The sequence below is a fragment of the Rhincodon typus genome, chromosome 17 (assembly GCF_021869965.1).
Source record: "Rhincodon typus isolate 14 chromosome 17, sRhiTyp1.1, whole genome shotgun sequence".
NCBI classification, from domain to species: Eukaryota; Metazoa; Chordata; class Chondrichthyes; order Orectolobiformes; family Rhincodontidae; genus Rhincodon; species Rhincodon typus.
In genome coordinates, this window is record NC_063348.1 from 59,313,227 (window position 1) to 59,335,744 (window position 22,518).

General features: G+C 43.2%; 1 protein-coding gene across 1 annotated transcript; it reads right to left on the reverse strand.

Annotated features, from left to right (window-relative positions):
• Positions 1-493: 493 nt before the first annotated feature.
• zgc:153993 (uncharacterized protein LOC767645 homolog) lies at positions 494-22,484 on the reverse strand. The gene is made up of 6 exons (XM_020518792.2): positions 22,196-22,484; positions 13,956-14,004; positions 12,317-12,478; positions 10,209-10,344; positions 8,744-8,845; positions 494-2,646 (listed from the first exon to the last, which is right to left on the reverse strand). The coding sequence occupies exons 1-6, from the start codon at positions 22,245-22,247 to the stop codon at positions 2,545-2,547; spliced, it is 603 nt and encodes a 200-aa protein (XP_020374381.1). The 5' UTR covers positions 22,248-22,484; the 3' UTR covers positions 494-2,544.
• Between the last annotated feature and the right edge of the window lie 34 nt (positions 22,485-22,518).

Here is a 22,518-nt window from a genome sequence, read left to right on the forward strand (position 1 = left end):
AGTGATTCAACGAAATGGAAATTCTGAGAGGTGCAATGCAGGTTAGCTTCCTGATGCTGTGGGGACAAACTGAGGGGAGGGGGAAGGTTGAGGCCTTAGGTGTGGCTGGGATGCTGAAGGGTTAACAATAATTTTCTGCCCACTGGGTTAAGGGAATACATTAAATAGCCAGCTCACTGACACAAAGTTACACACATTGGGCATTCCTATTTCACCTGGAGTCATGTGTAGGCCAGACTGCATCAGGATAGCAGATTTACTTTCCCTGAAGGGGTGAACCAGATCAGTTTTTATGGCAAAAAGAACAAAGAACTGTGGATACTAGAAATCTGAAACTAAAAAACAGAAATTGCTGGAGAAACTCAGCAAGTCTGGCAGCATCTATGGAGAGAAAGCAGAGTTAGTGTTTCAAGCCCAGTGACCCTTCACATGAGCCCTTTGTTTGTTTTTAATGACCGTTGGCAATGCATATATGGTGACCATTAGGCCAGCATTTAATTCCAGGCTTTTATTGAATTCAAATTTCACCATGTAGTGTGGTGGGATTCGAATCTATGCTCCCAAAACATTTGTCCAAGGTTCCAGATTACTAATCCAGTGACATTACCACTATGCCACAACCTCGCCATAATAGCCTTTCCATTACAATACTGCACTCTACATAGAATTCAAATAGAGAAAAGGATTTCTCTTTAAAATCACTAAAAATCAATGCATTAGCAAGTCAAATTGCAGCTGCTCCCCAATATAAATTAAAATTCAAAATGTAAACATGCAGTGAACCCACAACCTTCTCACTTTGAGTATATGCATTGCTAAGATATTATGAATGACACAAATTTCCCACATTAGATCTTGCTATGCAGTCCATCCAATGGAGATGTTTGGGAATGTCATGTTACACCACTTATCTGCAGCACTATGGGGTGAGATCTCTAGCAGAGCTTCCGCACATATTTTGGAGTGAAATAAAAAGGCCAACATTACCCAAAGGGGGCTGAAATACAGAAGGGAGAAGCAAGTAATGTTACTGTTATGTGAAGTTATTACAGTACAGGGCTGTATTCCATTCAGCCTGAGGAATGACAATGACTTTGGGAGAACACTACACAGAATGAGCAGAATTACACAGAGCTAAAAGAACTAAATTCTGAAGCACAGAAACTTAAAAGGTGATCCAATTGAGATGCTTAAACTGACTAAAAGGACTTGATAGGATAGAGGAATGGAGCATTGTCCACAGGGGTTTTGGAGGGGCGGGGCGTTCCTGTGGTCAGAGAGGTGGCAAAACGAAGTGCTGTTAACATTGGATCTTAGCCATTCCAAAGTGAAACCATCAAGTATTTCTTCAACAATTTAAATCTGTGCACCACATCATGTTGTTGATCCTGGGCAGGGTGCAGGGTGGGGGGGGGGGTCAAATAAAATTTTCATAGAAAATAATGGAAGTAGGCCATTCAGCCCTTCGAGCCTGCTCCGCCATTCAACATGACCACAGCTCATCATCCAGCTCAATAGCCTGCTCCCACTTCTCTCTGATCCCTCAACACCACCACCCCCGCCTCAACTGTTATATCCAACTCCCCTTGAAATCAGACAATGTTTTGGCCTCGACAGCTTTCTGTCGGAGTGAATCCTGGTGTAGGCTCACTGCTTTCTGGGCGAAGAAATTTCTCCTCAACTCAGTCCTAACTGGCTTACCCTGTATCCTTAGGCTGTGTTGCTATTTCTGAACTGCCTATTCATCAGGAACATGAGTGAGACTTCTAATTATTCCTCTCAGATTCCAGACAGATTTTGTTAAACATTGCCATTCAGCATTACGCAACCAAGGTACATAGTTAGAGTTAACCTTGATCCAGCATAATGGCAGAACAGGCGGCTGTGCTGAAATGGTTGCCTCCCATTCCTGTGAATATGACAATGTTGATTCTGATTGGGTGTTCAAGGGTGGATAGGGCCACAGTCACTTAAAAATGAGTGAAAATCTGTTTAAAAATGACTTTCCTGCTGTACTGTCAGAAATATTAAAACATAGACCCTGCTTGTACCGCAAGCAAAATAAAACTACTCACTGTACCTAGGTACATGTGACAATAATAAATCAAAAGATAAGAGTAAGTTTAACTGGTTTTTAAGACAACTTAGTCAAAAATTGTTGCTTTGACATTGAAGAAGCTACACTCTTTGGCACCATTATTAAAAAGTTCATCCTACACCTTTCACACTTGCTGTATCCTATGGAAGAGTTTTAGCAGGCACAGCTGCTGCATGCTTCAATAGCCAGTTGGAAAAGTAACACACGTCAACATTAAAAAAATGCTAATTCTAAAACATATTTAAAAATTAAAGTCAAGTAATGAGGATAAATATAAAACTGTCCAACAATATTCACAAGTTCATGATTAGAAATCCCACTTTTTCACGTATAACAGATCTGTGGAGAAGATTCACGTAGGTTCGGGTGCAAAACGTTGAAGAATAAATGACTAGATTCAATCGGTGGACAGAAATGGAGGTACTGAGAGAAAAGGAGCAGTATTGTTAGGTCAATCTCATTATCACCAAAACGCCAGTAATTAGACCCGCTGAAAAGGCTGCAAAAGTCTGCCAGGTTGGAGTTCCAATGTAAGAATAGATTGTCTCCTAAAAGAGGGGAAAAAAAAAACAGTAAAACCAGCAATTAATTGGATTTACCAAACCACCAGAATAGATATTGCTGAAGGTAAATGGGTTTTGTTAAAAGGTCAAATTAAAGAAAATGGTTTATTAGAATGAAAGCAACATCAGATGAACAGAAAACCTGCCATTGTTGATATACTCACTATTCACACCTATACATTTCCCAGCTCAAAGGTCTATAACCATCATTTAGATCTCTGCTTATAAACTGTACGCATGAGCTGTCTGGGTTCAATCATTGCAATCACGGAATCAGGGTGGAAGCAGGCCTTTCAGCCCATCAGGTCCACACCAACCCTTCGAAGAGTATCCCATACTCAGATCCATCCCCTATCCTACCACCCCACATTTCCCCATGGCTAACCCACTTAGCCTGCACATCCCTGGACACAATGGAACAACTTAGCATGGCCAATGTACCCTAACCCACACATCTTTGGATTGTGGGAGGAAACTGGAGCACCAGGAGGAAACCCACGCAGACACGGGGAGAACGTGCAAACTCCACACAGACAGTCGCCCAAGGGTGGAATTGAACCCAGGTCCCTGAAACTGTAAGGCAGCAGTGCTAACCACTGAGCCACCATTGTTTAGATATTCTGTTACGAAAATGGTCGATTTTTCCTCAGAGGTCTCGCTGTTGTCTCACATCTCTTGCTTTCAGCGGCGGGAGTGGAGAGAGCGCAAGCCAGGGTGCAGTCGGAAAGGTAAGCTTTTCTGTATAAAAGGAGATTGTGCAGCAGCGGCCCACTTGCTTTCAGAGGCAGGAGTGGAGCGAGCGCGAGCCGAGAAGTGAACTAATATATTTGGGCATTGGCTAAACCCAAAACACTACACATGTAGTGTCTCCCACCCATCCTCCTCCTCTAACAAAAAAAAAGTGTGGAGGGTCGGTAAGGTAAGGCTTTGTTTTATTCTTCTGGAAATCTAGAGTAGAGGGAATGGAAGCTAGGGCAGTTGCATGCTCCTCTTGCAGGATGTGGGAGGTAAGGGTCACTGCTGGTGTCCCCTCTGACTTCACCTGCAAGAAGTGCAACCAACTCCAGCTCCTCACAAACCGCGTTAGGGAACTGGGGCTAGAGCTGGATGAACTCCGGATCATTTGGGGGGCTGAGGGGGTGATAGAGAGGAGTTATAGGGAGGTGGTCACATTCAAAGTACAGGAAAAAGGTAACTGGGTGACTGTCAGGAAGGGGAAAGGGAATAGGCAGACAGTGTAGGGATCCCCTGTGGCCGTTCCCCTCAATAATAAGAAGTGTACCAGGGGAAGGCCATAGCAGACAGGTCTCTGGCACTGAGCCTGGCCTGTGGCACAGAAGGGAAGGGGGGAGAACAGGAGAGCTATTGTAGTGGGGGATTCAATAGTAAGAGGCACAGACAGGCGGTTCTGTGAATGCGAACGAGATGAACGGATGCTATGTTGCCTCCCATGTTATGGTGCTAGGGTCCACAACATCTCGGATCGTGTCTTCAAGATCCTTAAGGGGGAGGGTGAGGAACCAGCAGTCAAGGTACACATCGGTACCAATGACAATCGGTAGAAAAAGGACTGAGAATGTGAAAAACGAGTACAGGGAGTTTGTCCTGGAATTCAGCTTCCAACCTAACAGGGTAGTTATCTCTGGATTACTACCAGTGCCACATGATAACAAGGTAAGGAATAGGGAGAGAGTGCAGCTAAACACGTGGCTACAGGGCTGGTGTAGGAGGGAGGGCTTCCATTATGTGGATAATTGGAGCACATTCTGGGGAAGGTGGGACCTGTACAGCAAGGACGGGTTGCACCTGAACCGGAAGGGCAGAAATATCCTGGGAGGGAGGTTTGCTAGAGCTGTACGGGATGGTTTAAACTAGATTGGCAGGGGGTGGGGAACTGGATTTATAATTCAGAGGATGAGGTATTCAGCCTTCCAACAGACACAACAGGGAGTGAGGTTGTTTATAAAGAAATGCGGTCAATGGAGCGTAATTGTGGACACAGGGATGGTTTGAAGTGTGCATACTTCAATGCTAGAAGTATCAGAAATAAGGCAGATGAACTTACAGCATGGGTCAGTACTTGGAACTACGATGTTGTGGCCATTACAGAAACTTGGGTAACTCAGGGAGAGGAATGGCTGTTGGAAGTTCTGGGATTTCAATGCTTTAAAAGAAATAGGGAGGGTGGTAAAAGAGGCAGGGGAGTGGCATTGCTGGTCAGGGCGAGTATAGCAGCTACTGAAAGGCAGTTCAAGAATGATATGTCTACAGAGTCAGTTTGGGTTGAGGTCAGGAACAAGAAAGGAGCAGTCACTTTGGGATTTTCTTTTTTTAAAAAACAGACCCCCTAATAGTTGCAGAGAAGTGGAGGAGCGGTTTGGGAGGCAGATACTGGAAAGGTGCAGAAGTCACAGGGTTGTAGTCATGGGTCACTTCAACTTTCCAAATATTGATTGGAAACTTTTTGGTTATAATAGTTTAGATGGAGTGGATTTTGTCCAGTGCGTTCAGGAAGGATTCCTGACAGTATGTAGATAGACCAACACAAGGAGAGGCCACTTTGGATTTGGTGCTCGGCAATGAACCGGGCTAAGTGTTAGACCTGTTGGTAGGACAGCATTTTGGCGGTAGTGATCATAACTCTGTTACTTTTACAATAGTCATGGAAAAGGACAGGTATATACAGCAGGATAAGGTTGATAATTGGGGGAAGGGTAATTATAATTCAGTTAGGCAAGAACTGGATAACAAAATGGGAACAGATGCTGTCAGGGAAGAGCACTATAGAAATGTGGAGATTGTTTAAGGAATGCATACTGCGTGTGCTCGATATGTTTGTCCCTAGCAGGCAGGGAAGATGAGGTCGAGTGAGAGCGCCTTGGTTCTCAAGAGAGGTCGAACAACTAGTTAAGAGGAAGAAGGATGCTTATATAAGGTTTAGGAAACAAGGTTCGGAAAAGGCTCGAGAGGGATACAAGTTAGCCAGGAAGGAGCTGAAGAAAGGGCTTAGGAGAGCTATAAGGGGGCACGAGAAAACCTTGGCAGATAGGATCAAGGAAAACTCCAAGGCTTTTTACACATACGTGAGGAATAAGAGAATGACCAGAGAAAGGGTAGGGCCGATCAAGGATTGTAAAGGGAATTTGTGCACGGAGCCTAAAGAGATAGGAGAGGTCCTTAATGAATACTTTCCCTCGCTATTCACAACTAAGAGGGACCTAGTTGTAGAGGAGGACAGTGTGAAACAGGCTGATAGGCTAGAGGAGGTGGATGTTAGTAAGGAAGATGTACTAGAATTTTGAGGAAGTTGAAGATAGATAAGTCCCCCGGGCCTGGTGGGATTTATCCAAGGATTCTATGGAAAGCGAGGGAAGAGATCGCAGTGCCTTTGGCGATGATCTTTTCGTCCACACTGTCCACAGGTATAGTGCTGGAAGATTGGAGAGGCGCAAATGTCATCCCTTGTTCAAAAAAAAAAAAAAAAAAGGGGAATCGGGATAACCCCAGAAATTACAGGCCAGTTAGTCTTACGTCAGTGGTCAGCAAATTATTGGAAAGGGCTCAGAGATAGGATTTATGATCACTTGGAAAGGCACAGTTTGATTCGTGATAGTCAGCATGGATTTGAGAGGGGTAGATCATGCCTCACAAACCTTATTGAATTCTTTGAAGAGGTGACCAAACACGTGGATGAAGGTAGAGCAGTGGATGTGGTATACATGGATTTAAGTAAGGCGTTTGATAAGGTTCCCCATGGTAGGCTCATGCAGAAAGTAAGGAGACATGGGATGGGGAAAATGTGGCAGATTGGATTCAGAATTGGCTGAGCCTTAGAAGACAAAGGGTGGTAGTGGACGGAAAATATTCAACATGGTGCTCAGTTACGAGTGGTGTACCACAAAGATCTGTTCTGCGTCCTCTTCTATTTGTGATTTTTGTAAATGATTTGGATGAAGGAGTGGAAGGGTGAATTAGTAAGTTCGCGATGATACGAAGGTGGGTCGAGTTGTGGATAGTGCGCAGGGCTGTTCTAGGTTACAAAGGGACATTGATAGGATGCAGAGCTGGGCTGAGAAGTGGCAGATGGATTTTAACCCTGAAAAGTGTGAGGTGATTCATTTTGGAAGGACAAACTTGAAAGCAGAATGCAGGGTTAAGGGAAGGATTCTGGGCAGTGTGGGGGGAGCAGAGGGATCTTGGGGTTCAGGTCCACAGTTCCCTGAAAGCTGCCACCCAGGTGGCTAGAGTTGTTAAGAAGGCGTATGGTGTGTTCGCTTTCATTAATAGAGGGATTGAGTTCAAGAACCGTGAAGTTATGCTCCAGCTATACAAAAGCCTGGTTTGGCCACATCTGGAGTATTGTGTCCAGTTCTAGTCGCCTCATTACAGGAAAGATGTGGAAGTTCTGGAAAGGTGCAGAGGAGATTTACTAGGATGTTGCCTGGAATGGAGGGAAGGTCTTACGAGGAAAGGTTGAGAGTGCTAGGGCTTTTCTCTTTAGAACGACGAAGGATGAGAGGTGACTTGATAGAGGTGTACAAAATGATCAGAGGCATGGATAGAGTGGACAGCTAGAGACTTTTTCCTAGGGTGGAGGTAGCTATTACTAGGGGGCATAGTTTTAAAGTGAGTGGAGGTAAATGTAGGGGAGTCGTCAGAGGTAGGTTCTTTACTCAGAGTGGTCGGGGTGTGGAACGCATTGCCAGAGAGGGTAGTGGAGTCAACCTCATTAGGGGCATTTAAGCAGCTATTAGATAGGCATATGGATGATCATATAAGGAGGTTAGATAGACCTTAGGTTTAGGGTAAAAGTTCGGCACAACATTGTGGGCCGAAAGGCCTGTTCTGTGCTGTACTGTTCTATGTTCTGTCTCTCTATAACTGTAAACCTGTCTGCTGCACAGCCCAAGATCTCTGCCTGCCTCTCCAATTCAGTAGAGTATTCCAACTTACAGGGTATAATGTTATCAGTTTAATATGTTGAAACAAAAGGTTTTGGAACGTAACTCCAACTTTTACATTGGCTTTAATGGGAAAATCTGATCTACTTAAAGTTGTTTCATTTTCTTTCATGAATGAAGCTACAATATTAAGCAAGGAATGTATCTTTAACATTTTGTCACTGTTGTTATTTTGGCAATGTGACAGCCAGTTTGCAGATAGCAAGCTTCCCTCAAAGAGCAATGATCAGATAATCTGTACGTGACGAATGTTGGGGATAACTGTTAGCCAGGACACCAAGTGTACCATCCTAGCTTGTCTTCAAAAAGGGCCACGAGATCTTTTACATGCATCAGTTTAATATTTCATTAACATCTCAGGGGAGGTGATGGCAAATTGGTATTATTGGTGAACTGTTAATCCCAAGACCCAAGTAATGTTCTGGGGACCCAGATTCAAATGCTGCCACTGCAAACAGAGGAATTTGAATTCAATTAAAAAAAATCTGGAATTGAGTTTAATGATGACCATGAATCCATTGTCGATTGTCAGAAAAATCCATCTGGTTCACCAATATCCTTTAGGGAAGGAAACTGCCATCCTTACCTGGTCTGGCCTACAGTTGACTTTGGGCAATTAGGGATGGACAATAAATGCTGGTCCAGCCTGCGATGCCCACATCCCATGAATTAATTCTTTTAAAAATTTGAAAGGTTGCCTTGTCTGACAATGCAGCAGGAGAGGGTCAGGCTTGGCTGTGATTTTCACTCCCGTGGTAATTTGGCACAAACTGATAGACACAACTTGGCCTGAAAAACTCTCCAGATCATGCAACCTTTGCTCTGGGGGTGGGGAGAGGGAGGTATGGAATAGGGGCAATTTAATTCAGTTAGTAAATCAAAAATCTCAGTCTCAGTGATGTTGACCATGAAAACATCTTTGATTGTTGTAAAAACCTCATTCATTAATGTACTTTACCTAAGGACATCTACATGACGCCAGACACAAAGTAATGTGATTGACTCATAACGACCCTCAGAAACGGCTTAGCACTCTACTCCGTTAGGGACTGGCAACTAATTCTGACCTTACCAGTAACACCCACATCCCACAAATAAATAAGAGATAAGTGTTAACTCACCCATCCACCTTGTTGTTCAATCCACGGAATTACACGGGCTCGAATCAAGTCCAGAGACCAATTAATGATAGGTTGAATCATTGATCTCAGATTTTTCAGTGCCTGAGAAAAGGAAGGTAGTTACTCATGGGTAACAAAAAGGAGTAAAACCCCATTCACCAAATTTCCTTTTTCCCCTCTCCTCTCCTGAAGATGGAGAAATTTGTGCAGATACAGTAATACAGCTCACTTGTGATACACAAGCATGACTCCAATTGCTTGCAAGCTAACCAGGAGCTCTATCCCAGGTTCATTAAAAATCTAAAATACACTATCCTTTACGACATCCCTCTTTGTCGGGACCAGATGATCTTGCTCTCTGTGCACCTTCTCTGCAGCTGTAACATTGTATTCCTCGCTCTGTTCTATTACCCGAATACACTTTGTATGGTATGATCCGCCTGTACTGCACGCAAAACAAAAAACTTTTCACTGTTCCTAGGTACATATGACAATAATAAAATCGAATCAAAGATACCGAGTACTTGGTTATTAAAATTGCACCAGGGTACAAACACCATCGTGATGATGGCTCCAATTAGAATACATAGTAAACTTCCACCTGAACAGGTAAACACCTCAGGCACTTAAAATTATAAAAACAGCAAGGTTCAAATGGAGGTTGCTCAGCTAACATTGCCACGTATTGAGGCAGACAGTTTTTTTTTCATCCAATAGATTTTGCAGCAGGGCAAAAATGGACAATGACAATTACCCTGTGGGAACTTGTGGTCAACAGCTAGTGTACAAATACACAACTAACTTACTGTAGCACTACAAGTCCTTTCTGGGCTGTCATTTAGCATGATGGGGTGGGGGTGAGGAAATAAATTATTTCGGGGGAGGCGATGGCCTAGTGATATTTTTGCTGGACTTCAATCCAGGGACCCAGGTAATGGGTTCAAATCTTGCCGTGGCAAAATGTTGGAATGAGAGTTCAATAAAAATCTGGAAATAACAGTCCAATGATGACCATGAATCCATTGTTGGAAAAGCCCATCTGGTTCGTTAATGTCCTTTAGGGAAGGAAACTGCCATCCTTACCTGGTCTGGCCTACATGTGACTCCAGACCCACAGCAATGCGGTTGACTCTTAACCGCCCTCTGGAATGAGCAATAAATGCTGCCCTAGCCAGAGACGCCCTCATGCCGTGAATAAATTTTTTTTTTTTTTTTTAAATTCCTCAGCTCAATGCCACTCAGCTGTTTCTACTCATTTGAGGCAGATATTTCACTTTTCATTTATTGTCAGAATTATTTAAATAATAATTGATGGAATGAACTTTTTTGTTTACACATTGTAATGTAAAACAATGTGAACATTGTGGGGTGAAGAAACACTAAGTGTAATGTTAGAGTGAACCTGATTGTTACCTACAGATGGGTTCGACATTCTATCGCCCATTCACACGGTCATGCAGCTTACCTTAAATACAAGTCTGCTGGCAAAATACAGGAAGATTACAATTCGTCCCCAGTTCAAGCCATCAGAAACTAATATCCCTTCAGCCACTTTGCGCAAAACTTCTCGAATATTGTCAAGAGGTACAGTCTCAATTACACTGTTAGCAGAAAACAGCAAGTACAGACAAAATTAATCATCTGCAGTTCAAAACATATTATATCGTTTCTTTAAGAAAATGGTAATGTGCAGAATAGATTTTCTATGTATCTAAAATACTAACATTAAAAAGGTAACAGCAGTCCTAGCTTGCTACATTGAACTAAGATTAACAACAATCAATTTGCTTTGTCTTTTTTCCCTAAAAGGATGTTGGGATAAAATTCCTTAATTTTCTCTGGTACCTCATCCAAGTAGGTGACTGCAAGTGAGCAGTGATATTCAAAAAGAAAAAGGACCCAAGATATTGAAGACAGTGTTGCCATAGGTGAAGTGATTAAAGCAAAATAACTAAAAATATAATGAGCAGAGTAAAGAGAGAAAACTAGCTAGAATTAAGAAACACAGACGGTGAGTTTCTATAGATATTTAACAACAAAAAGGAGTTAACAAAGTCAGCATTAGTCCTACAGACAGAGTGTTATGGAAATTAATACTGGAAAGTGAAGATGTAGTATTTAATGCACACTGTATACAAAACAAGGTGGGGCGTGCGCGGAAATTTAGGGTAACAAGTTCCAAGGGAGCACTGGCTACTGTGGGCTCTGACTCGGAGCTCTGCACTTCTGAACAACATGGTTCCACTCTCACAGACAGACACCACCCTCCAACATGCAACCCAATCTCAATCCTCAGTGAGGTGACATGACAATTTTCAGAACGCAAAATGTTGTCAGAGGGAAAACATTTGTGGTGAACTTGTGTAAACTGTAACATATTATAAACGACAAAAGATTGACTTGTTAACAGAAAACAAACAAGTCATAAATAAGTAATTTAGCTATTTACAAGATGTAATGAGCGAAGAGTCGCAGGATCAGTCCTTGGGGTGAAGGGACCAAAGGTATGGATTATGAATTTGTTGATGACAGAAAGCTTATGAAGAAAGGAAAATGTGAAAAGAACATAAGTTGGTTCCAGAAGGATATGGATCGGGTAAGTGACTGGGCAAAGATCTGGAAAATGAAGTGCAATGTAGGAAAATAAAGAATTACACATTTGGCAGGAAGAGTAAAAAAGCATAACGTCTAAAGACCAAGACATTGCAAAGCTTGGAGCTGCAGGGGCATCTGGCCGTTCTATTGCATGGATCACAAAAGGTGAGCAAGTAATTGGAAAGCTAATAATTTGTTATTGTTTGTTGCAAGAGGAATCAAGGACAAAAGTAGAGAATTTATGCTTCAGTAATATCATACATTAGTGAGCCCCTACCTGGAGTACGCATCACTTTAAGGAAGGATGTAATGACGTTGGATGAAATTCAGGGAAGGTTTACCAGACTAATAACCTGGGATGAGTGGATTATCTTATGAAGAAAGGTTGGAGAGACTAAACTCACACTGACAATTAAAAAGGTTAAGAGGTGACTTGACTGAAGACACAAGATCCTGAGAGGTCTTTAAAAAAAATGCAACTGAAGAGGATTGTTTGTCTTGTGGGGAAATCTAGAGCTAGGGGTCTTTTTTTTTTTAAAAAAAGTAAGGAGTCATTAATTTAAGACAGAGATAAGGAGAAATATTTCTCAGATGACACTTCTTTGGAATTCCACCACACAAAGTAATGGAGGCACAGACAGAGGGAGATAGATTCTTGACAAGCTGTGAGTCTGTGCGCACACGTGTGCATCTGTGCGGGTACGTGCATATGTATGTTTGTGGGGGTGCCCAAGTACGTGTGCCTGTGTGTGCATGAGAATACGTGAGTGAATACAGGGTGGGGAGGTGAATAGTTATGCAATTGGGAATAATCAGAGCAGCCATGATCTTATTGAATGGTGGAGCAGGTTCAAGGGGCCAGGCAGCCTACTCCTGCTCCTAACTTTTTATGTTTGTACATACCACAATATGATGATTGCTAAATCATTTACTATACAGTAATACAGACAAATTCATCTATATTGCCCAGTTACACACTGTTGTAATTCAACATTTCTGTTCAGCTCATCTCCAATTTTCTTCAAACTTTTGCATATCTCCTTGACATTAGGGTCATCAATCTCTTTTCTCGTGCCACCAAGATCTTCAGGACTGAGTTGTGATTGTGGATCTTCTTCAAGGATTGTCTCCAGGACAAACCTACGTCACAGTTAAAAAAGAAAATTAGAAAAGACACTTTTCTAAAATCAGTAGGGGAAGGGAGGAGGGAGGGAGAGGGGCAGATACAGAGAGAAGGGCAGAGAGACAGAGACACGGAGGGAGCAAAGGACAGAGAGAAACAAATTTGACAGTGTGAAATAACCTCAAAATAAATGAGAGATAAGTATGCACAAATAGATAGCCTTCCCTATTTAAACTCCAAAAGGTTACTGCTGAATTAGTTAATTGTAACAGATATGTCCAAGGGTAAACCAAGACCACTCTCAGTATATAAACTACACTTACTGCTGTAACAGAACCCTTACATTCTGTCCATGACAACTGATGCTCATGTTGTTTCCTAGATTATAGTAATCTTAGTTCAAACATTCTGCATGACCGTAAAGAATTTTGAGGTGCCCCGAGATTATGAAAATAAAGCAAGGTTTTGTTGCAAAAACAAAGTTGCTGGAAAAGCTCAGCAGGTCTGGCAGCATCTGTGAAGGAAAAAACAGTTAACGTTTCGGGTCCAGTGACCCTTCTTCAGAACAACCCGAGGAAGAGTCACCGGACCCAAAACGTTAACTGTTTTTTCCTTCACAGATGCTGCTCAGACCTGCTGAGCTTTTCCAGCAACTTTGTTTTTGTTCCTGATTTACAGCATCCGCAGTTCTTTCCGTTTTTATTTAAGATTTTGTTGCAGGTCAGGGACGCAATGGCCTTGCGGAATTATGACTGGACTGTTAATCCAGAGACCCACAATGTTCTGGGGACCTAGGTTTTTTTTCAATAAAATATCTGGAATTAAGAATCTGATGATGACCGTGAATCCATTATTATCAGAAAGACCCATCTGGTTCACTCATGCCCTTCAGGGAAGGAAGCTGCCATCCTTACCTGGTCTGGTCTACATGTGACTCCAGACCCACAGCAATGTGGTTGACTCTTAACTGTCCTCTGGGCAATAAATGATGTTTAGCCAGCGACACCACCCATCCAAAGAAAAAAGGAAAAAAAAGTTGTCCAACTGTCACTTAAAATAAAATAAAACTAAATCTCCTTTGGATAGTTGAGGATAGCAAAGAGGTTTGCAGCTCAAACATACAGACTGCTCCACTAAAAAATATAATTTCAGGCTATATTATGATCCAGTGGAATTTGGGGAGGAGCAATTTGCTAACGAAGGGAAAGTCATTATAATCCCAAAGGGCCATACAGCTGCTCCCTCATTAGATAGAGGGATGACTGGTGAACTGAGAGTCACCACCTCTCAGGCAACAGGAGAGACTGAAAAGACAAACTTCATGCCAACCTCAGCTGGTGCGGGAATTGAACCCATGCTGTTGACATCACTTTGCATTATAATCTCTCATATTGAGCCAACCGACTCCGAGTTGGTAACTGTAAAAGTGTTTTATCAACTGATGTAGCAAAGATGCTCAGAACATTTAATGTAAAGTTTAAGGCAGTCACCAACCTCCGCACGAGAGCTTCAGATTGTTTATCCAGAATCCTGTTTACTGAATCTGAAAAATAGTACACTCAAGTTCAATTATAAGCATAACAGTTCGTTAATTTGATTGTCAACTTGGTTTAATACAAGAAAATTGAATGAGGAGCAAAGGGATAAAACCAGAGGTTTCTCAGTGGAAGCATCAAGGGGTAAGGTGGACAAAGATTGGTGAACTGAACATGATCATCACAAGGCTATAAGACACAGGACCACAACGAGGCCATTCGGCCCATTGAGTCCGCTTTGCCGCTCAATCATGTTTCTCATCACATTCTCCTGCTTTTTCCCTTGTAACTCTCAATACCCTTACTAATCCACGGCATATCTATCTCTGCCTTAAATACGCTCAATGACTTGGCCTCCACAGCCCTCTGCAGCAATGAGTTCCACAGATTCCCCATCCTCCGGCTGAAGGAATTCCTCTTCATCGCTGTTCCAAAGGGTCATCCCTTCATTCTGAGGCTGTGCCCTCAGATACTAGACACTCCAACTCGTACATCTTCTCCATACCACTCCATCCAGGCCCCTCAATATTCTGGATTCCCTCCCACGTCCTTCTAAATGCTATCGAGTACAGACCAAAGTCCTCAATTACTCCTCATATCTTCATTTTTTTTTTTTTTTAAATTAATTCTCAGGATAAGCCTAGTATTTATTGCCCATCCCCAAGTTGCCTAAATGGCAGTTCAGAGTCAACTACATTGCTGTGGGACTGGAGTCATACGTAGGCCAGACCAGGTAAGGATGGCAGTTTCCTTCCTTAAAGGACACTAAATGAACCAGATGGGATTTTCCAACAATTGACAATGGATTCATAGTCACCATTAGACCCTTAATTTCACCATCTGCCATGGCAGGATTTGAACCCACATCCCCAGAACATTACCTGGGTCTCTGGATTAACAGTTGAGCGATAACACCACCAGGCCATTACCTCCCCTTCATTCTAGTGAATCTTCTCTGGAACCTCCAAGGCTGGGACATCCTGCCTTAGATACAGGGCCCAAAACTGTTCATGATATTCCAACTGAGTCTGACTAGAGACTTTTATATAAAAATTAATTTATGGAATGTGGGCAACACTAGCTAGGCCAGCATTCATTGCCATTTCCTAAGTAGCCAGTGGTCTCATATCTTCAGCAGTACATTCCTGCTCTTGTACTCTAGCCTGCTCAAAAAGAATGCCAACATTGCATTTACCTTCCTAACTGCCAATTGAACCTGCAGGTTAACCTTAAGAGAATCCTGAACTAGGCCTCCCAAGTCCCTTTGTGCTTCAGATTTCCGAAGGCTTTGCGCACTTAGAAAATAGTCTGTACCTCTACTCTTCCTTCCAAAGTGCATAACCTCACACTTTCCCACATTGCATTCCACCAGCCACTTCTTTGCCCACTCTCCCAGCGTGTTCAGGCTCTTCTTCAGCCTTTCCTCGACACTACCCAACCCTCCACCTTTCTTTGTGTTATCTCCAAACTTTGCAACAGTGCCCTCAATTCCTTTGTCTAGATCATTGGTGTATAACATGAACAGCTGCAGCTCCAACACAGACCCCTGCAGAACTCCAACAGTACACAGCTGCCATCTTGAAAAAGACCCCTTTATCCCCACTCTCTGCCTTCTACCAGTCAGCCAATCCTTTATCCATGCCAGTACCTTGCCCCTAACGTCATGGGCTCTTATCTTATTCAGCAATCACCTGTGTGGCAGCTTGTCAAAGACCTTCTGGAAATCCAAATAGATCACATCCACTGACTCCCCTTTGTCTAACTTGCTTGTTATCTCCTCAAAAAAAGTGTTCTAACAAATTTGTCAACACTTTCTCCTTAATGATGGCCACTGCTCTCACTCCTGCCTCCTGACTCTCGAAGTTCTGGTATGCTGCCAGTGTCGTCCACTGTGAAAACTAATGCAATGTACCTATTCAGTTCCTCTGCCATTTCTTTGTTCCCCATTACTACTTCTCCAGCCTTATTTTCCAATGGTCCAGTGTCCATTCTTGCCTCTCTCTTACCTGTCATATAATATTAAAAAAACTCTTGCAATTTTCCTTTAAAGTTAGATGGCCCTCATATTTCATCTCCTCACCCTTGTTGCTTTTTTTTTAAAAAGTTGTCCTCTGCTGCTTTTCAACTACTTCCCAATTCTCTGGCTTCCCACTAATCTTCACCATATTGTATTTTTTTTTGCATTCTTGACTTCCCTTGTCAGCTATGGCTGCCTCATCCTCCCCTTAGTATGTTTCTTCATCCTTGGGATGAATTTCTGTTGTGCCTCCCAAATTATCCCCAGAAACTCCTGCAATTGCTGCACCACTGTTTTCCCTGCTATACTCCCCTTCCAATCAACTCTGGCCAGCTCTTCCCTCATGACTTTGTAGTTACCTTCACTCAATTGTAATAAAGTTACATCTGATTCCAGCTTCTCCCTCAAACTGTAGGGTGAATTTTATATTGTTGTCACTGTCCCCTACGGGTTCCTTCACCTTCACAATCAAGTCTGCCTTGTTACACATCACCAAATCCAGAACTGCCTGCTCCCTAATGGATTCTGCCACAAGCTGCTCCAAAACAAAAATCATCTTGTAGATGTTCCATGAATTCCTTTTCTTGAGATCTGCTACCAATCGGAGTTTCACGGACCATCTGTATATTGAAGTCCCCCATGATTACTGTAATAGTGCCTTTCTTACATGCCCTTTCTATCTGATTTATTTTCTTCCCCACATCCTGACTACTGCTAGGTGGTCTGTACACAACTCCCATCAGGGTCTTTCTTCCTTTGTGGTTCCTCAACTCGTCCCACACAGATTCTAAGCCTTCCATCTCTATCCCTTCCTGATATCAATTTATTTTCATTTCTTACGAACAAGGCAACCTATCCCCTTCTGCCCATCTGCCTGTCCTTTCGATAGAATGTGCGTTCTTGGATATTTAGTTCCCAGGCCTGATCTCCTTGCAGCCACATCGGTGATAGCCACAGCACTGTACCTGCCAATTTCAATCTGCGCTACAAGCTCATTTACCTTATTTCATATCCTCAGTCCTGTATTGACTGCCCACCTTCTCATGGTTGTCCCTTTATCTGCTGCGCTTGAAGTAAGATTCCTGACCCTTTCCATTCCCTCTGCCCTAATAATTGCTCCAGAAACTTTAAATCACCTCTGCTGAGCCCACCCCCTTTTAACTAGTTTAACGTCCTTGTGGTCTCAATTTACACCATCAGTACGTCTTACTTATTCGGAGTGCTTCGTGCAAGGCCTTTAAGTTTGTTCCATTATTGAGGTTCCCTTTTATGATTCCTTGGAGTTATGTGACATTCACACATTCTGTCCCTTCATTTTGTTTTCTGATAACAATCAACCCCAGCAATCCTACCTTCTCCTTGACCTTTGATTTCATAATTTCCCATGCAATTGAATGCATCCTCTCTGCCCAACTATTTAGTTTAAAGCCCTATTCAAAGCCCTAGTTATATGATTCGCTGGGATCCTGGTCCCAGCATGATTCGGGTGGTGCCCATCCCATTGGAACAGCTCCCTCCTTCCCCAGTACTGGTGCCAATGTCCCATGAATTCAAACCGGTTTCTCCACATCAATTTTTGAGCCACTGGTTTACCTGTTTATCCTTGCTGGCCCTGTGCCAATTAGCTCATGGCTCAGGTAACAATCCAATCCAGAGATTATTTACCTTTTCACCTCTGCTTTTTACATTTTAGGATGTTTACCCACATGAATTGGGGTTAAAAATACTGATGGAGAATGTGATACATGTTTGAAATGGAGGAACGTAGAAAAATTCCAAGTGAGAAAGGGAAGGGATAGAACCGGTTTTAAAGACAGAACATTCTGTCATCTTTATAAAAAAGCAAATGCATCACCAGTTGTAGTTATCATGTGATCAGATGCCATTTGTTTCCAGAAATACCTCCAGTCAACATGACCCAGCACCACCTCACAAAGAAATACACATTCCAGAGCTGTGAGAAATCGGATGGGATTTCTGTTCTTCTGTATTGTGTACTGTAACTACACTATCAGATGGCATTTACTTTAACAAATTGTGTTTCTATGTGAAAGTTGCTACATGAATGCAGCAAGATATTCCACACAGACAAAAAGTCAGACAAAAATGGACACCAGGCTACTGGAGATGATATTCACAGGCTGACCAGAAGCTTGATCACAGGGCTAGATTTCAAACAGGGGCTGAAAGGAAGAGAGAGAGATAGAGGTAAAGATGTTTAGAGAGATTGAAGATTGTAAGATTGTGTACTTGTCGTCGGACATGGGAAGATGACAGTGTACTATTAACAACACTGGACCAGAGGCCAGGCTATAGATCTGGAGACTGCAGTCCAAATCCTACCATGGCAACTGGGAATTGAAACTCAATTAATAGATCTGAATTATAAAAGTTGAAATGGTAATCATGACAACTGTCACTGATCATTGTAAAAACCCATCTGACTCACTAATGTCCTTTAGGGAAGGAAATCTGCCATCTGAGTAGATTGGGATTATATTCATTGGAATTCAGAAGATTGAGGGGGGGATCTTATAGAAACATATAAAATTATGAAGGGAATAGATAAGATAGAAGTAGAGAGGATGTTTCCACTGGCAGGTGAAGCTAGGACAAGAGGGCATAGCCTCAAGATTAGAGGGAGCAGATTTAGGACTGAATTGGGAAAGAATTTCTTCACCCAGAGGGTTGTTAATCTATGGAATTCCTTGCCCAGTGAGTAGTTGACGCTACTTCAGTAAACGTTTTTAAAGAGAAGGTAGATTTTCTTTTGAACAATAAAGGAATTAAGGGATACGGTGAGAACGCGGGTAAGTGGATCTGAGTCCACGAAAAGATCAGCCATGATCTTATTGAATGGCGGAGCAAGCCCGAAGGGCCGGACGGCCTACTCCTGCTCCTAGCTCTTATGTTCTTGTTCTTACCTGGTCTGGCCTTGTGCGATTCCAGATTCACAGCAACGTATTCAACTTTTAACAGCCCTCTGAAATTTCCCAGAAAACCATTCAGTTCAAGGGTTTTTGAGATGCTGGCCAAATGCTAGCTGTACAATAATGCCAAAAACAAAAAGAAGATAAAGAAAGGCAGAAGGTGCATCCATACACCAGAAGGATGGAGGAATACACTGCAAGACAGTTCAAGGAACGGCAAGTTCTGAGGTGCATTGGGGATGTAGAAGGTTACAGACAGAAGGATGGAGAATGGAAATTTGAGATATTCAGTGGCTGGAATACCATTGATGTCAAGTGAGCGAAAGGGGAATGGACAAGTGGAGCATGGTACTACACACATAGCAGATACTGGGATGAGCTGAAGTTAGTGATGGGAACAAGCTGGCTGGGAAAACACCAAATACTCAGGTCCAAGTGGGACAGGTCAGCTGCAGGATGTGTTGACAACACATACATTTCCCTCCATCTTCCTTCGCACATAGCAGCCTTCAGACAAGTCAACGCACTGAAGGTTTCATTTTCGAATCCTGGTCGGTTGTGAATCATTCACAGGAAGTAATGGAAAGTAGCTTCCAACAGTCTTCAGGGTCTAGGCAACCTCTCTGGTACAAACCGGCCACCCTGATCTCAGATCCAACACAATGTGACACAGCTGATGGCTACCTTCAAGATGACAGCAGCCTTTATGTTGGCTGTAATCAGGAACACTCCTTTCTCTTCTATATCCCAAAATGTTTAAGCACAACTGAACGACTCTCCCACCATGAAATCACCGTGATATTTCTGCCTTATCTGTTAACCACTGCCAGTTACAGCCAATTCAAAGTTTACATGCAAAGTCCACTATGGACATTGCAAACCATCAAAAGTAGGGGTGGGGAAGGACATGTCCTGCAGAAGCAGGATCAAGTGGCTTAAATCAGGGATCCCTTAAGTCATAGAGTCAATATATCACGGAAACAGATACTTCAGTTCAACCAGTCCATGCCGACCATAATCCCAAACTAAACTAGACCCACCTGCCTGCAACTGGCCCATATTCCTCCAAACCATTTCTTATTCCATGTGCATAGATCACTGAAAGTTGCCACCCAGGTTGATAGCGTTGTTAAGAAGGCGTACAGTATGTTAGGTTTTATCGGTAGAGGGATTGAGTTTCGGAGCCATGAGGTCATGTTGCAGCTGTACAAAAAACTCTGGTGCGGCCGCACTTGGAGTACTGCGTACAGCTCTGGTCACCGCATTATAGGAAGGATGTGGAAACATTGGAAAGGGTGCAGAGGAGATTTACCAGGATGTTGCCTGGTATGGAGGGAAGGTCTTATGAGGAAAGGCTGAGGGTCTTGAGGCTGTTTTCGTTAGAGAGAAGAAGGTTAAGAGGTGACTTGATAGAGACATACAAGATGATCAGAGAATTAGATAGGGTGGACAGTGGGAGCCTTTTTCCTCGGATGGTGATGGCTAGCACGAGGGGACATAGCTTTAAATTGAGGGGTGATAGATATAGGACAGATGTCAGAGGTAGGTTCTTTACTTGGAGAGTAGTAAGGGCATGGAATGCCCTGCCTGCAAAAGTAGTAGACTCGCCAACTTTAAGGGCATTTAAATGGTCATTGGATAAACATATGGATGATAATGGAATAGTTTAGGTTAGATGGGCTTCAGATTGGTTTCACAGGTCGGCGCAACATCGAGGGCCGAAGGGCCTGTACTGCGCTGTAATGTTCTATGTTCTATGTTATTCATGAACTTGTCTGAATGTCTTTTAAACATTTTAACTGTACCTGTATCCATCACTTCCTGTGGCAGTTCATTCCACACATGAACCACTAAAAAAAGTTGCCCCTCATGTCTTTTTAAACTATTCTCACTCTCACCTTAAAAATATGCCCCTTGTGTTGAAATCCCCAACCCGAGGAAAAAGACACCTGCCATTCATCTTATCTATACCCCTTATGATTTTAAAGCCCTCTGTAAGGTCATCTCTCGATCTCCTACACTCCAGCAAAAAAGTCAGAGCCTATCCAGCCTGTCCTAATAACTCAACCCTCTATTCCTGGCAACATCCCAGTAAACCTTTTCTGAACCCTCTCCAGCTTGTGATGGACATCTCAATTTTGTTAAGGAAAAGAATGAACTGTGTCTAGCATTACAAGGGGTAGGATGTTACAGTTAGCTGAGATATTCATGGCGATTTTGATCAACACAGATTTGGTGCAACCAGTAAATCAGAAACACAGACTGAAAACTCAAGGTCCTGAAGTCAGTTGTCTTGGGAATCAAGGCCACTGAAGAAATTAGAGCTTTCAAAGCATACAGCAGCTTACTTTCTAATGGATCAGTTATATTGATTGTCTGAAAAAAGGCTGCGAGCTGTGAGGTTGAGAAATGTTTCCAAATCTGTTCTCGTTGGGGTTGAGTGCATTAGCTTCTCACTGTAAGCAGCAGAGTACAGGGATAACAAAGCAGCAGACACCATGGGTGGGGATTGCAGCTGGAGGTTGGCTGAAGTATCTGAGGGCGGTATAAATGCAATGTGAGCGAGAGGCACAAAGTCCTTACTGGGCCCAACTTGCAGAGTCATTGCTGACTGGGTGTCACTATGCCTGTTTCTTCTCTCAATACTACGTGACTGACAGACTCAATTTCTTTTCCAAAAACACTTTGGCTGTCTCTCCCCCCAGCACTACCACCTCTGGCTATTTCAAAACTTACAGTACAGATGAAGGCATTTGGCCCATCACTCTTGTACTAGCTATTGATCCAGGTGCTCTCTTGCAGAGTTGTCTTCCCTCAGTGCTTCCTGGTCTGTTGGATGGACGACTACTATTTCTCTGCATAGCTATTGTGTTGGCCAATAACTTCCCTGGATGCAATTCCTGACCACTGGGAGGCAAAAGCCAACTGGCTTATGGGCAACTGTTTAGAGGTGCCATGCCCTGCCTGAAAGGATGCGAGATTGGTGGAAACAGTGACTTCAGAAAAAGGGGAAAGCAGATAAAAACCCCATGGGGAGTACATTGTTGAAAGAGTGGAGGAGAAAAGTATGGGGGGGGGTTGAAGAAGTGGGGAAAGAGCTAGCAGGGAAACTTTGGGGGGCTGAATGGTCTGAGAGCGGGAGGGGGTCAGGAAGAGGATTTGTTTGGGAATGAGGGAGGCCGATTAAAAAAAAGGGGACAGCTAAAAGCAGAGGAGGAAGGCAAGATCTCGGAGACTGTGTAAAGCACTTACCAGAAGCGGCCGCGCCATGCCCAGCGTCCTCCGTGCGGCTAAAGCTCGCCATGTATCAGCGCGTACACCCCGGGCTCAGCCCAAACCCCACACACACACACACACACACACACACACACACACACAGGCAGCGAGGGTTACACAGCCGGGACTCCTTCCTTATCCTCCTGGCCCCTGGTTCCCAGCTCCGACCCAGTCCCCGTCTCTCTCTATCGAGTCCAAACTTCACTCCAACTTTCTCTCTTGAGAAGTTTTCTTCCACTCTGCCCCCCATTGGCTCGCAGCCCTGGGGAGGTCCAGGCTAAAGAGATCTTCTCCCTTTC

Excerpts from the sequence above, each read along its gene's own strand:
- zgc:153993 (XM_020518792.2), bottom strand. The coding sequence starts at position 22,247 with ATGGCGAGCTTTAGCCGCACGGAGGACGCTGGGCATGGCGCGGCCGCT. Across the intron at positions 8,846-10,208 it reads CCAGCAGACTTGTATTTAAG|GCACTGAAAAATCTGAGATC; the intron begins GTAAGCTGCATG and ends TCCTTTTCTCAG. Across the intron at positions 2,647-8,743 it reads TTGAACAACAAGGTGGATGG|GAGACAATCTATTCTTACAT; the intron begins GTGAGTTAACAC and ends CCCCTCTTTTAG.